Source organism: Podarcis melisellensis (genome assembly GCF_964234715.1).
Source record: "Podarcis melisellensis genome assembly, chromosome: 11".
NCBI lineage: Eukaryota > Metazoa > Chordata > Lepidosauria > Squamata > Lacertidae > Podarcis > Podarcis melisellensis.
In genome coordinates this window covers 19784111-19799808 of record NC_138543.1, presented here as the reverse complement: position 1 = coordinate 19799808, position 15698 = coordinate 19784111, and the positions used below count along the sequence as shown (strand labels likewise).

Here is a 15698-nt window from a genome sequence, read left to right as displayed (position 1 = left end):
CCCCCCGCCAGGCTTCGGAAGGCTCCTCCGAAGGCTGGCAGTGGGGCAGAGAGACCTCCTCCCGCCGCCAGCCTTCGGAAGGCTCCTCCGAAGGCTGGCGGTGGGGCGGAGAGCCCTTCTCCCCGCGCCAGCCTTCGGATGGCTGTTCTGAAGGCTGGCGGTGGACCGCCAGCCTTCAGAACAGGTCCGGGGACAGAGGAGAAGCGCAACGCGCCTTCCCCTCTGTTCCCGGACCTGTCCTGAAGACTTGCGGTGGGAGGAGGGTTTTCCTTCCCACCGCCAACATTCAGAATGCTGTTCTGAATGTTGGCGGTAGGGAGGAAAGCCCTTCTCCTCACCGCAAGCTCCGGGAACAGAGGAGAAGTGCAGCGCGCCTTCCCCTCTGTTCCCGGACCTGTCCTGAAGACTTGCGGTGGGGAGAAAAGCCCTTCTCCGTGCCGCCAGCCCAGCAAGAGGTTTCCATAGGAGCGCATTAATTGATTTTCAATGCATTCCTATGGGAAATCGTGCTTCGCAAGACAAAAAAACTCGCAAGAAGAAAAAACTCGCGGAACGAATTAATTTCGTCTTGCGAGGTACCACTGTACTGCCTATTTCCTTTACGTTTACTTACTGATGGCACCATGGAACTTAGGGCTGATTCAACAGTACACCAACGCAGGGTAGAAGTCACAGAAGATGCTGGTGTGTGGGGGATTCTACCACAGTGTCCTACACTACCAATGGGCAGCAGGGGAAAGGTCCACAAGCTCAGGGCAATCTACTTAACAGATAGATCACAAAGATTTGGCCTCCTATTTGCTGCGCCACTTCAAAGGAGCACTTTTAAGGCCTCTGTGTGAGGACTATAACATCTGATTTGACCATTCACTGCAGATTTCCCCCCCCCCCCAGCAATATAGCTTCACTGAAATCCAGTTGCAACACCCCCTCTATTTTTTGAGATGCAAATAAGCCAGTTTTTTTTGTAATGAGCAGTGCATGCTGAAATAAATGTGGTTTCTAGTTTTCTAGTTGCCTTTGATGTTAGTTTTGTCAATATTATTAAAACAAACTGTACGTCTCTGACTAATCTTTTTCAATCAGTAGCTTTCTAAATTTGATGCAGGCTCTGTAATATTTATGGTTGTTTGTATATTTATAACTGACTTCTCAGCTCTCCGGGGCCCTCAAGGCAGCTCACAGTGTAATTGTGGCCATAAACAGAGAATCATCTCCCCCATTTGGCCGCGTGCTCCTTTTCACAAATCACTGCTCAGCCGTGAACTTACTCCTGTGAACATTTTTCGCTTGATGGGAGTTGGAATCATGGGATCGCGTGAGTCTGAGACTCCAACATCATACTGCTCAAGAGGGTAAACAACTCGCATAAATAGCAGTTTGTGGAAATGAGTTGGCAGAGCTGAACGTGGGAACAGACTCGGAGTGCATCAATTATTCTGAAGCACTGTTATTCTCTCGTTTTCTAAGGAATTGTAAGTTGAGGACTGATTAACGCTGCGTTTTCAAGAGAAACAAGGATCACTTTACCAGAGAGAGGTTTTCCTTAACTGATTACTGTGAGCAAAGAAAAGTGACGCACATACCGCTAAAAAAAAGAAGCAACTCACGAGTTAAATGGAACAAACCATTCTGCCCCCACTTTTGAATGACATGAACAATGCAACAACTTTAGCAAAAACAATGAAGTGAAAGCCACATCTGTGTTTAGTTTTCAACACTTTAACTTAAAAAGGGATAGCTTGAGAGGTTCTAGACAGCTAATGACAGAGTTAAAACAGAACAGTTGTTTTGACAAAATGAATCTGAGACTTGAAATTTATTGGGAATTTCTAAAGAAGAAAAGAGGCAGAAAAGAAGGGTGGGGGGCAAAGGCCCTGTTATTGCTAGAGAAAATTACTCTACTTTCTTTGTTTATATTCTTTTGGTTAGTAGGAGATCTCTAAACACAGCACTGTAATACTACTTTATAGTAAAGAGGGTACAGCCTTGGAACATTCCACAGAAAGGATTTTCTACCATGGGAGAGGGCAGGGGAGACTATGTACAATGGCAGCAGAAGGGAAGGTTAGATTGCAATGTGAGAAATACTGGTTTTTGTAAAAAGGTGAGAAACACACAGAATTAAATTAACACTGCAAACACAGCAAGAAAGGAAAGAAAACAGAAACATACTCCGGAAAGGTATTTGTGCAGGGATGCAAAAAAGAGGGAGCAAAAAGAAAAAGCTGCAAAATTTTGCCAAGCAAAGGTGGAGAAGAACTGTTGGTTGTTATCGAATTCCCTTCCCTCATCCCAAATGGAATACATTTTTCAATGGCCAAAATGCATAAGGCCAGAAGGAAAGCAATGCACACAGCCTCTTTGCTAGGCACTGCAATCCACATTTTGATCTTGGCAGGAATTGTGAGGTTTCTCCAAACAGCAGTTCCGGAGTATATTTAGCTACCAAAGCTGCGGTGCACACAAATGTCACATTCCCATGAGTCAACCCATTTAATTACCCCCCCCTCGCCATTTCTTGCATCTCTTCTCAAGATGATTCCCTCAAGATGTTTGCGCTGAATTAAAAGCGGGACATATGGATGTGACATCATCGAGGCGTCAGTGGCATTGAAAACAAAGCAGCAAGTGGCTTAAGAATTAGTACAATTAAAAAGGCAAGTCCGTTTTTTGGGTAGGAGGGAAAGAGAGAGAGCGCAAAAGCACCTTCCACAGGTACAACAGAACCACCAAAAAAACAAACAAACCCCAAACAAACTGAGAAAGCATGTTGTAAAATAAAAATATAAGGCAGGAAGAAAACTTTTGTGAAGGAACATAAATCCACAACCAAAGTGAACATAGGAAAGATTAAGCATAATGCTCTCTTTCAAAAAAAAATATTGCATAACAACTCTTTCCTTTGCCCTCATATAATAATAATTGGAATATCAGTAGTTGTTTTTTTTTTTATGTGCCAGCTTGGCTTGAAGGGGGCAAGGGAAGGAGAGACAGCACACAGATATGTGATAATGGTAAACAACCATGCAGTCACCTCTGCCACCATTGTTTTTTTCACCCTCTTTAACGTGTATAGACTGCTTCCAGCTTTGATCGTATTCCTAATTAGGCCCCAAAGAACCCATATTTAAATACGCACGTTCAAGTGCTAATAAAGTCTCTCTGGTAACCTCATCATTAGGAGAATTCAAGTGAAAACAATCATAGCCCATCAGCTTTACGCTGGGGGCCATCTTGAAATTTGGAAGGAGATTGCAATATGACTTAAGTAGGTCTGCTTGCCCATTCAGTCAACTGTTGCGCAGTCTCAAAAACCACAAAGAACAAAGCGCACTCTACCAACTCTGAAAGATCTTCTTTTTAAACTAGAGATTTATCAGCTGCTTGAAAAATAGGTATAGATTGTTATTATCATTTCACCTTTTAACTGAATGCCCATAAATAAATATCCATACAACTAAAATCTGCTCCCCTCATGTTTTCAGTTCTCTAGGAACAACTAAGATTGACTAATGTGTTGTCTGTAGGGCTGTCTTTGAATACTTTCAGAAACTGAAGTTCCAAAAAGGGGGTAGAGGAGCCACCAGGAACTTGACGGAGAGTAGTTGGTGGAACATACCTCACCAGTTCTGAAAAGCATTTCACTCGCTTCTAGTCTATTTATGAGCACAATTCAAAGTGCTTGTATAAAACTCCATATAGCTTGGGAACAGAGGAACATCTCTTTCATTACAAACAAGCCTGTGTATTGAGGTAATCTTCAAAGACACTCCTTTCAGGTGCCTCCAACATTTGAGATAATGTGCCTGGTGACATCCCATTGCATAGTGGGACCTCAGGGAAGCTTGCCTGACATTAACATTCAGCATCAGGCAAAGACAATTTTATTATTTTAGTCCTTTTACTGTGTGTTTTTTTAAATTCTGTTTTGTATGCCTCCCTGGAAGATTTGCGGAAGAGTGGTGTATACCTCTTTCAAACAAATAAATACAACATCTATATGCTGTTCTTGAGATACTGAAGGAACTACCTAACAACTTAGGTAAAAGGTAAAGGGACTCCTGACCATTAGGTCCAGTCGTGGCCGACTCTGGGGTTGCGGTGCTCATCTTGCTTTACTGGCCGAGGGAGCCGGCGTACAGCTTCCGGGTCATGTGGCCAGCATGACTAAGCCGCTTCTGGCAGACCAGAGCAGCGCATGGAAATGGCGTTCACCTATATATCTACTTGCACTTTGATGTACCTAATTATCTACTTGCACTTTGACGTGCTTTCAAACTGCTAGGTTGGCAGGAGCAGGGACTGAGCAACGGGAGCTCACCCCGTCATGGGGATTTGAACTGCCGACCTTCTGATCGGCAAGTCCTAGGCTCTGTGGTTTAACCCACAGCGCCACCTGCATCCCTACCTAACAACTTACACTTGGATAAACCAAAGTGCCCATTAGAGTAACTGACCTTAACTGAAAGGGCTTCAAGAATGAACAATAGCTTTTCATTAACCAATTAACTTTTTCCTCTGTGCTTAAAATTAGCAACAACCTTACACACTTACCTAGGAGTAAGCCCCACTGATCTCCATGGTGCTTATGCCTGAGTAGACATCACTGTTCGTTGATAATCAATGGGTGTACCGCACAATATATACACAGATGTCAATGCCTGCTACCAAACGTGTCTACTCAGAAGCAAGCCTCATTTAGGGCAATGGAACTTAGGCTTCCAGGTAAGTGGGACAGAGCTGCACCCCAAACTGCAGAAAAACTTATTACCTTAATTTAAACTAGAGGAAAATTTGACCTAAAGTGCTCTTTCCTCGCCGAAAAGCTGTCATCTGAGCACTACAGCTGTGCAACCCTATTCTTTGCCCGTGGGATTCCTATTGAAATTAAGGGAAGCTGCATGACATCAGCGTTGTAGTGGATTCTGTCCTAAAGTCTACCTTAAAGAAAGCATTTCCCCCCAGCTGAGAAGATTAAAGAACCTAGTTGCTTAATTCATTTAAGCTGGGAGCTCAAGCCACTTCAACCAGAGTAGTGTAGGGAACTCTCACTGAAATGAAAGGTACTGAGTGTAGCAAAAGTACAGACAGAACAGATGAAGCTGAAGCTCCCTGTTGAGAAGCATTAGAAAAGCTGGACCGGGCGACTTTCAAGATTTGAGCATCTGTGATTGCGATCACACTGCATGCGAAAATAGCCAATCCAAGGTTGCAGCAACTGGCAAAAGATGGATATCATAGGAAGTGCCCATTCGCCCCTGTATCAAAGATGGGCCGTTTCAATTATGGGGGGCTATAAATTGGAATTGTGGACACACGCCCTCACTCTAAAGTTTAATTAGAAAATGAAATAAAGACTGCAGCCTTATGATTAGCTGCCTGAGAGAGTGCACGATGGCGGGTGGGACTTCTAGTGAAGAGCTCAGAAACCTGGCACTTGTCCCGTTGTAAAGTTGCACTTCAAAGAAAACAACTAATGCTTGAGCTACCAAACAGCAAAATGTTGACAATATGGGTACCTTTTTAATGATAAGAGAAAAGAAAGGGGCAGGGACAATTACAATGGCATCAACCGTTCCTGCCACAGCTATTTGTGGCTCAATATGCCCATGCACAATCCACCAGGAAGCTTTCTCAACATGAATGGGAGCACTGCAGGCTGTTATTAATGTCAACTGGGCTTGTACAGGGGAACTTCCAGGTGGAATGTGTCCTTTATTTCAAGGGATTTTCGGTAACACTACTAAGTGGCTTGAACATGCAGCTTAAATGAATTAAACATCAAAAGTACTTCCATACACTCTGTTGGAAGTGCGGAATGGTGAATAATGTAAAGCACATAGGTCATCTCCTATCACCGTCATCTCATCTAGCTTAAAACTCCCCAGTCTTGTTCTCCAGCACACCCAACGTTTATACGCTCACATTTGTTCTGTATGGTTTTCTTGAGTCACTGGGCAGCCGAAACCCAATTTTAAAATTTTATTATTTTGCTTTCTGCCTGTGTGTGTGATAAGCTTTTAATTATAGGGCCAGAGTTTTTATTGCAAGTTGCTGCGCTCCAGCTGGAAGCAGTTACACTGCAGCCGCTCCCCTCCCTCGCCACCACAGGAAGAATGATTTCCAAGGCCTTACCCTTCTTGTCCTGGTGATTATGGGATGAGACGGCCACATAGGGGTTTGTGTTTTCAGACGAGCCAACCGGATCCTTCCAATCGAGCATGCGGCCCCTAGCGTCATAGCCCTGTTGGGCTGGAGAGTCTGAAGTGGTAGTGCTGGGAACAAGGGAACTGGAGTGTCCTGTTTGCATCATAAATATAGTTAGGGAAAGGGAGAAGAAGCAGCCTGACATCAAGCAACATTTCCAAAGGCATTTCCTTGAAGGATGTGCAGTATTTGAACCTTCAGGGTCAATGAAAGAACATACACCTTTCTGAGTCCACAGATCCCTTAACCAACTACATTCTTTCTGCGGCACCCCTGTGGGGCTCAGGAGCCCAGTTGTGTCACCCCTTGCCTGCAGAGCTGGCAGCCTCTCACCCTTTTGCAAACACCCTCCCCTGTGGACTGTTCCCTCAGCCACCTCGCATCTCCCCTCCTCCTTGGGAGTCCTCTGGGCAGCTGCCGCAGCAACCCCTGGTCTCTGAGTCACCTCAGCTCCTGGCAACCAGCACCCCCTGGCCAGCCCCAGAGGCACCATTTGCCTGGGGAGTTTGTAGGCAGGGCTGCGGCAACAAACAGCTGTGCAAGCCTTTGGGACGCAGAGATGCGAGAGGGCATCAGATGAGGGAGGGAAGGGAAGAGGGACAGAGTCCGGCGTTGCCTGCAGCACCCCTGACCATCATTCAAGGCACCCCAAGGTGCCGCGGCACACTGGTTGAAAACCACTGACATACATGATTAAAAGTCAAAGAGTTGCACATGTAGTTTCAGCAAGGTGTGTTCCTGAGAAGAGTGACAGGATGATCTACAGCAGGCTTTGCCAACCTGGTTTCCTCCAGCTGGCGCTGATGGGAGACGTAGTCCAAAATATGTGGAGGGCACCAGGATGGCAAAAGCTAATCATTGAGCAAAGAGGATTAGCTGAAATTTGCTGTCGGGGTTAAGAGATCTTTGTGACTTGTGTGTGTCTCCTACATGTTTCCACAACGGAACTTTATTTATGAAAAGCAAAACACCAGCCATGGTGGTTGGATAATATGAAAAAAGAGAGAGAGATGAGAAAAATAATCAGATGCAAAAGCAGAAAAGGATGAAGATAATCTGTCTCTTACTGTCTTCCTCCATTTGGGCAGAGATAACCCATTCAGCAACAAAAACCATAAAAAAATGATTTTACCAGTCTCTTATTGAAAGCAAAAATGAAGTGTTATCATAAGCCTTTCTAGGATATGAATTCTAGTGTTGCAAAGGAGGTTTCCTTATATCAGGCCATAGTATTTTGCTCACTTAGCCCAGTGTGCTTCACTCTAACAGCCACTCTCCAAGGACTCAGAAAGAGACTGGGAGGTATTTTTGTGCTCTCCGTTGCCAAACAGTCTCACTTCAAAAACGAATGAAATGTGGAGGAAGATTGCTCCAAAAGATCTCAGAAAATCTGTGATGGGATATAGGAGATTCCAGTGATTTGCTATGGGCCTGGTTAACACCAAGCAATAACTAGATAATACTCCTTCTGGAATTTTGGGATTAAGTCTCCTCTCTTGGCCACTCATACTAGAAAGTAAACAGATGCATTTGTACCCATTAAATCTTCCTGCAGGCTTTCAAAAGCACCCTTCCATTTAGAGTACACGGCAGCAGCCAATCTGAGACCTTACACTGGCATGTACAAAAGAGCAGGTTCCTAATTTTCCAGGAGGCTGGAACAGGGAACTCAAAAGGTCATGTAATTGGAAAAAAGATTATCCTAGCCATCAAAGCTACATGGAATTCCAGAAGAGCACATGGGTCCTGGACCATAGTCTGGTAAGAAAGTGCTTGTTTGGGGATCATAAGCCTTTGTACAGGACAGGCAGAATTCCCATCCACAAGTCACTTGGACCAACAGAACCTGCCTCTGAGGCAGGCATAGGGAATTTCCAGCTCATGGGAAATTTTTGGTCCGCAAGGCTGTTTCAGCCAAGCCACGTTCATCATTGCTGTTGACATGCAGCCGTCAAACTTGGTCCACAGCTATGTGTGTGCATAAATAAGGACCAAGCCCACTGACCAAATCCAGTTCCTCACACCTATGCTAAGGGATGATCAGGAAGTGGTAGCATAGCCAGGAGCATCACAGGCTCAAAAAAATCTGGTGGGGAAGGCTATATACTATGTGGGGAGAAGACAAGGAGCAGGGAGAGTCAGCAGGGGAAAGAGGGGACTTGGAGGATGTGTTTGCCTTGAGTAGGGACTACTCAATGCAGCAGAATGAGAGAGGCGGGAGTTGTTCTTCTCAGCCACATGAAGACTGCAAGGTGGCTTAGGAACTCATGCCACCCCTTATATATTATGCTCTCGTACTTGTAACTAGTTTGCAGGAAAGCAGGTCAGATTCACAGTGTTTTACTGTGGCTGGAGCTATCAGTTGCAACAGCTAATCATTAACATGATTAATTTATAGGAATGTACCCCAGGCTGGAGAATTGCACTGACATGGGCACTGCATTATTCTTTATCTATCATGACAGGGAGTGCAGTTCCACCAGTGCCCATTAATAATGAAAACTTAGAGGAGTTGCCTTAAGGTTTTCCAAAAGAATTCTTTAAAATTTATATTCTTTGAAAATAATAATTCCTTTTATTGGAGCGGGGTGGAGGAGGGGGGAAAACCCCACCCATTTGTTTTCTTGGCATTTGGGAATATAGCAGGGTGCCTAAACGTGTCTACAGAGAAGGAAAATCTCTGGAGATCTTGATATCAGCATTTTTCATACACTGGCTGCTTTGAATGTAGATAAAATCAGTGGAAACATATTTGGCATCTGTAATTGGGACCGCTGCAAAAAATAAAATAAAATAACATACTCCCTAGCAACATGGTCATCCATAAGCAGTAACCGCCCCGCCCCCAAACACTGAGGCAGTGAATAGCCATGGAAATTTATATCCTGAGTTTTTCATGCTCATTCCCTGCAATTAGAGGACTACTGATACATCTCCTCCCCTGGGCAGCCCAACCTTCTGTTTACTCTTGTACATCACAAAAACTTGTTCAACTTGACCAGGAATGCAGTTCTCAGCACAATAAAGCAATTAGTTGTATCTAAAGGTATTAGGAGTAGGAACCATTGCCAAATAGCAGTTGCATTTCATGCTTTGATTTAATACGCGTTTTCCACCCACATCCCAGTACAGATACTTTTCAGTTTAGATGCGTTCAGAGGGGCCATTTTATGGCTAAGCTGTACGTATGGTTAAGGAAAACCTTTTCTTAATACGGTAATCTAGGGAAAATATTTGCCCAGGGGACACATTCTCTGCAGTAAGTGTTCCCAAACCATATGCTTCAACTATGTGGAGAACTCATTGATAATAGAAAGCTGTAACTATGTAAAAAAAATATATTAATGAGTACCAGATGGTAGTAGGGCAAGAAAGTGTTTCACTGAAATGTCAAAAATCAGCCTATTCACTCCATTACTAATATGTTAGTCTACTGCACATTGAGAAATGATTTGCTACATGTAATCAAGATAAATTCTCTTTCATCTCGGTTTGAGAGATGAGTGAACAAATGCCAAAAAACTATTCTTTCCCACCAGGTCTTGAAATTTCTAGCTGGTTACACTTTGGACTTGCTAGCTGGGTCAGCAAACAACCTCTTTTGCCAATACTTACCCCCTTGGAGCTCTAGCCTAGCCCAAAGTTGTGCCACGTTCATTGTCTATCTGCATTCTGATACAGGATATGAAGAACTGCCTTTTGCTAAGCCAGTTCAATGATCCATTGAGATAACTGCCGACAAGGCAGAGAGTTTGGTTTCCCAAGGATCTCAGACAACTGTATTTCCTAGGACAGTTATGTGAATTCTTATTTGGTCCCTTATATGAAAAGTATATACCTTTACTAAGCTGTGCTTCCCTATCCTGTAGAATGTGTTGCCATAGCAGAATGGCTCACTGCAAAACTGTAAATTGAAGGCAATGGGAATACTTGAGGTTATGGTCACAATAGCATGGGAGTCCTTACTATTCTTTTTTTAAAAAAAACAAAAAACAAAACACCCACCTGTGTAATATCTAGACTACAGGAAAACCGGATATATACAATCAAATATAGAAGATGCCTTCTGTTTAATTTCTCAGAAGGAAAAAAATATTCTGCAAAAATAGTTTTTTACTATATTTTGAAAGTTTACCACAGTGTGCTTGAATCACTGAACAACATAGCATTATTTTTCAAACCAGTTTTTTCAGCTTCAATTTTAAAACTGTAATTCTTTCAGGTTTTAAAATGGAGCCTGATTTCAAAAAATACGCACCATGCCAAGATACCACATTCATGATTTGTAAAACTTTTGTCATTGTAATAACAGTATACAAAGAAGAAATTGGATGCAACCAGAAGACTTGACGGAAAGGATCTTGAAAATGTTAAGACGGGTTATCAATGCATACTAGCATTTGTTCTAAGAGACGGCAGATATTAAAATGCTCTACACACTCTTCAGTTATGTGACTAGAGAACAACCTAGTAAGACAATGAATGGGGAAAGTTAAAGCAACACCACAAAGGGAGACAGGATGTGGCAGCAGCAAAATGAGGGCCTCATTCACTAAGACTGATGCATATGAGAGTAAAATTTTACAGGAAGATAGCCTGTTTTGTTCTCCCCTTTCCCTGTGCCATGTGTATTTGACTTTTTGGCAGAACAGGTGCTTGACATGGTTGGTGTGATTATTTTGGATATGGGAAACAATTGTGCATGAAAAGGTCAGATGCTTAAGTCTTTTCAATTTTATCACCTGTTATGTAAATTATTGCAGGAGTTTATCTGTCACGGCAGATAAGAGAGGGGAAAAAACAACAACCCAGAGACTCTAACTGGCAAGAAAAAATAAGAAGCAGCAAGGAAGTGCAGAAAACCATTCATTTCCTTGGCAATTGGGAGCATATTAGGCATCTTCCTCTGTCACCCACAGAGATCTCCTACTGTGCATTTTCGGAAGTGGCAGTGTGCAGATCCAGTGATGAAACAAGCACATCTACCGCTTTGCCATTTTGCCGTAGGCAGAGCAGAATGCTCCTACGTTTTCTTACTGTTGACTACAATGGGAAGAAATTAACTACGTCAGCCCCAATGGCGGATGCAGCACTCCGTGGGAGTATTGAGGAAGCAAAGGAGATCTGGATGAGGCCTATCCATGCTCCATTTCCCCCCGATTGACTGGCAAGACATTTGCCAGTGGAACATCTATTCCACCAGAGCTTTATTTGGGTGGGGTGCTTCTTGCAGCATTATGTATCATCACATACCGCTGTGGGGTGTAGGCCCGTGGGATGGGGTGTTTTATTGTTTGCTGTTAATTAAAGGTAAAGGGACCCCTGACAATTAAGTCCAGTCGCGGACGACTCTAGGGTTGTGGCACTCATCTCGCTTTACAGGCTGAGGGAGCCGGCATTTGTCTGCTTCCACAGACAGTTTTTCCGGGTCATGTGGACAGCATGACTAAGCTGCTTCTGGCGAACCACAGCAGCGCACGAAAATGCCATTTATCTTCCCGCCGGAGTGGTACCTATTTATCAACTTGCACTGCATGCTTTCGAACTGCTAGGTGGGCAGGAGCTGGGACAGAACAATGGGAGCTCATCCCGTCATGGGGATTCGAACTGCCAACCTTTCGATCGGCAAGCCCAAGCGGTGCAGTGGTTTAACCCACAGCTCCACCTGCCTCCCCCTTTGCCGTTAATTACGTTGTCAATTAAAATTTAATAAAATCTGTGAGTGCCTTGACACTCACTCTGCCACACTGCACACAGCAATCACAATAGCAACAGATATGCCGCATGGGAGGAAATGTTGCATCCCCTCAGTTATAAAATATTACAGTCTGGTCACAATAATGATTTCCCTGGAACTGAAGAGCACCTTTTTGACAATCCGGAAGCTTGCCTATTATCCGCAACAGAGTAATACGTTGCCTGTTTCCTCCAAGTACTGCTTAAACTTTGGTCCTTCTAATGGAATTTCATTTAAATGTGAGGGATTTCCGCCCAAGGAAATATATTTCAGCACAAAGCAGCCTCTATCAAAACATGTTTTAGTATCAGCTAGGAAAATTTGCCAGGCCGTAAGTGTCAATGCTTATTGCTTTGGTTGATGGAAGGCAAAGACTTTAAAAGCTATGGGGTAGTGCTTAAATTATAATTTTGATTCTTGTCAACGCTATGATAGGGGGAAGATCATGTGCCTTTCTCCTTTCCAAAACCCAACATCGTTTCCGATAATACTTCAGTTGATGCTATGTGTTTGCATGTATAACTTGAAAAAAAATTCCTCTCCTCATTTACAGAGTGGAAGTTCTGTATTAAAATGAAATACTGCCTCCCCATGCAAAACAAAGGTCAGATATCTCCCCATGGGTCTTCCTGTGTTTTCATTATTATACTAGGACACAAATGTTGTTTGCAAATATTATAACCCCAGATGGAAAACAAGTTTAGGAAAAAATAGCATCGGTTTGCTTTACTAATAAAAGGGCTGACTCTTACAATTATTTATGAGTGAAAGATTTTTGATTCTGTTAGGTACACATGCATTTTGAAAGTCAAGTTCTGCTTCACCTGCTACACAGGAAGGGTAGAAGTGGAATCTAAGAAAAAAACATCATGTTTCTTTCGTAACGTAAGAATTCCTCATCTGCTATTCCAATTCTTCTCTGTGATTCCCCCCCCCCCCGTTTGTTATCTCCCTGCCCCAGCCAGGTGAACTTCCAGGGTCAGAATATGGTGTGTGTGTGTGTGTGTGTGAGAGAGAGAGAGAGAGAGAGAGAGAGCGAACGAACCAGTGACTGAGGAGAAGATTAAGCACCCCATATTTCTGCCCATTGATCCTCTACTGATAGTGTTGCCCACTGATATATTTTTGCTCCCTTGGCAAACATGGGCTTGGGACCATATGTTTGCCAATACAGCATCTACTTCTTGTGCTTTTCATGGCTGAAAAATGACAACTGTTGTCCATAAGTTGAGGGCAAATTTGCCCTAACACAATGGAGAACTTCAGCTGGATTTCTTTGGCTCTCTTGGCCAATCACAGAACCAGGCAGAGGGCCTTTTTGGTAGTTGTTCCTGCTCTGTGGAATATGTCAAACAGATAAACAGCTGTGTGGTTTTTAAAATACATCTGAAGGCAGCCCTGTTGAGGGGAGATCTTAGTGTCTGATGTTTTATTGTGCTTTTACTGTTTTTTGTTGGGAGCCGCCTACAGTAGCTGGGGCAACCTAGTCAGATGGGCAGCATATTTATTTTTATCATCATCATCATCATCATCTGGTAGCTGAGTATTTAAGTCAGGACTTCCCACACTTCAGCCTTCCTTCCTTGAATAGGAGATACAACATTTGTCGCCAGTGCTTCATTTTGGGATGGAGGCCTGATGTGCCCTTCTCCAATTTAGCCATACTTTAACTGTCTGTGTATTTTGATTTTGTATAATATGAGTGGTATTCAAAACTAGTCTTACTCAGAATAGACACACTGGAGTTAATGATCATGATTAACGTAGGTCCATTAATTTAAACAGGTCTCCTCTGAGCAGGGCTTAAACTGAAGTAACACCCTACAACGTTTTGGAACAAATGTTACATATCTCAATTTGTATTGAGTACATAACTATGATGTCCTTCATACTAGATGGCATAAACATGACTATGAAGCTTGGTCACTTTATGCACAAAAATATACTTCAGGTTTCTATACCCTTTTGCCTAGGAGTTGTTCCTTTCTCCTATAATTTCCTTTCCCAAAGTTCTGTAGTTTAAGCATGTGAATTTACAAGACATTTGGCTTTAGTTCGCATTAAGCTTACTTCAAGGGTCGCTGTGGACGAGGAAAGACTGAAATAACTCTGCTAGAGTAAGAGAAATGAATCTTGTATCAGTTTAGTGAACTAGGCCCCAAAATGAAAAGGACTATATCTACTTTGGAATGGAAACTACGAACTACTACCATAAGGATTTGAGGAAGATTAAATATTTTTTTAAAAAAACAACAACTCCAAAACTGACCATACACTGTAGTGTAAGACATTTCATGATCTGATGAAGTAGTTGAAATGTCTATGAAAAAAAGTAAATAAGGGCAAAATATTAAAACAATAAAAACATGGAAATATTTGACAAGATTGTAAAATATATGATTCCTCCAAAATTGATTTGCACAGACAGGTATTAGAACAATGTGGAAGGGGAACTTCCTTACCATTCAGTGCTACGAACGAATCTGGAAAAAAAAAGAGAAAGGAGAGGGAGGGGAAAGGGGAAAAAATTATTTCTAATATCGTTCTAAGTTGTCTGTCCACAAAACCTCACATACATCCTTACTGCTATTCATGTGTATAGTGTCACTCTCTGTTTGTGTTGATTCTCTCATATGGTTTTATCATATTGATAGTTGAATCTTGCCTTTAAAAAACTTGATTTTTATCCTTGCAAAGAGAAACATGGGGTTCTTGGATCCCAAAAGGAGATATGAGTTCTATTTGTGCACAGGGAGGTGGGTGAGAAGAATGACATCTCAACCACCTTTTGGGAAGGGATTTGGGGGGTTCATGGGGAAACCAGGAACAACCCTCCCTATGGTCAAGTGAAAGTGCCTTTGGAGAGTGCAAAGGAAGGTCTGCATTCAAGCCGTGGCATAATCTTCGTGGATCAATATTTAAACACTCTCTTTGGTACTGCACAGCTATTGTACACTGTAGTTTTGTTTATAAAATTGTTAGTTTTTCTGAGAGATTTCAACCTCGAGTGGGGTAACTTTTTTAAAACAGAAAATAAAAAACCCCAACCAAATCTGTATGGGTAACCAATTAGAGATTGGTTTGCAGAGTTTATTTATAATCAAGAGATCTTGACTAGCAACGGTAATTCCTGTAGCCATGCAGTTCTTTTTGTATAACCAAGGGCACATTTCTGCTTGTCCCATGAATAGAAAGCATGGATCCAAGCAATTTTCCTTTTGCCCTGTTCCTTTCCCAAGGAAATTCCATTCTTTAGTGCTCAACTGGAGGAAACGTCAGTCCTGAATTGCTGTTTGCTCTGACTGAGCACTAAAGAGCAGTTTTCTCTGGGGTAAAGCAGAGGGACAAAAGGAAGTGTGCATGAACCCCAAAGCTTAGTTTAAGAAGAAAGGGAACAAGTAATGTGCCAAACCATATGAGTGAATCATGATCGGAATAAAGGGAACGACAGGATTAGCAACAAAAATAAAGATAGGTTTGTGTGCTGCATCTTGGTGGGTCACCTAGGCTTTCAAAACAAATGGGACCCAGGCTTGAGCATATAACTAGCTGTATGCCAAAGGGTCGATCTCACTCAGGGTGCAAGACTGGTGCCTTTATAATAAACTTTGTCAATTAACTATCATGTCCTAGCTCCTTTGAGCCAGCGTGACAAAACCAGAACCTGTCATGCTGTGGTAAGAAATTCATCTTAAAAAATAATTAGTTGGTGTATATCTATATGGTTGAATTTCAAATGCTCTTTAGTAGT

General features: G+C 42.7%; 1 protein-coding gene across 7 annotated transcripts in view; it reads right to left on the bottom strand.

The window, feature by feature from the left end:
* The window catches only part of SEMA6A (semaphorin 6A), a 177917-nt gene that overhangs the window by 19457 nt on the left and 142762 nt on the right, over window positions 1–15698 (bottom strand). For 2 of the 7 annotated variants that reach the window (XM_081930439.1, XM_081930440.1), the window contains exons 17-19: window positions 14410–14430; window positions 14217–14267; window positions 6139–6303 (exon numbers count right to left, since the gene is read on the bottom strand). The exons of 1 other annotated variant lie outside the window; for it this stretch is intronic. In XM_081930439.1, coding sequence (XP_081786565.1) covers window positions 6139–6303; window positions 14217–14267; window positions 14410–14430 — 237 coding nt within the window. The remainder of the gene's footprint in view (window positions 1–6138; window positions 6304–14216; window positions 14268–14409; window positions 14431–15698) is intronic. 4 more of the 7 variants (XM_081930443.1, XM_081930441.1, XM_081930444.1 and 1 more) reach the window with 4 other exon arrangements.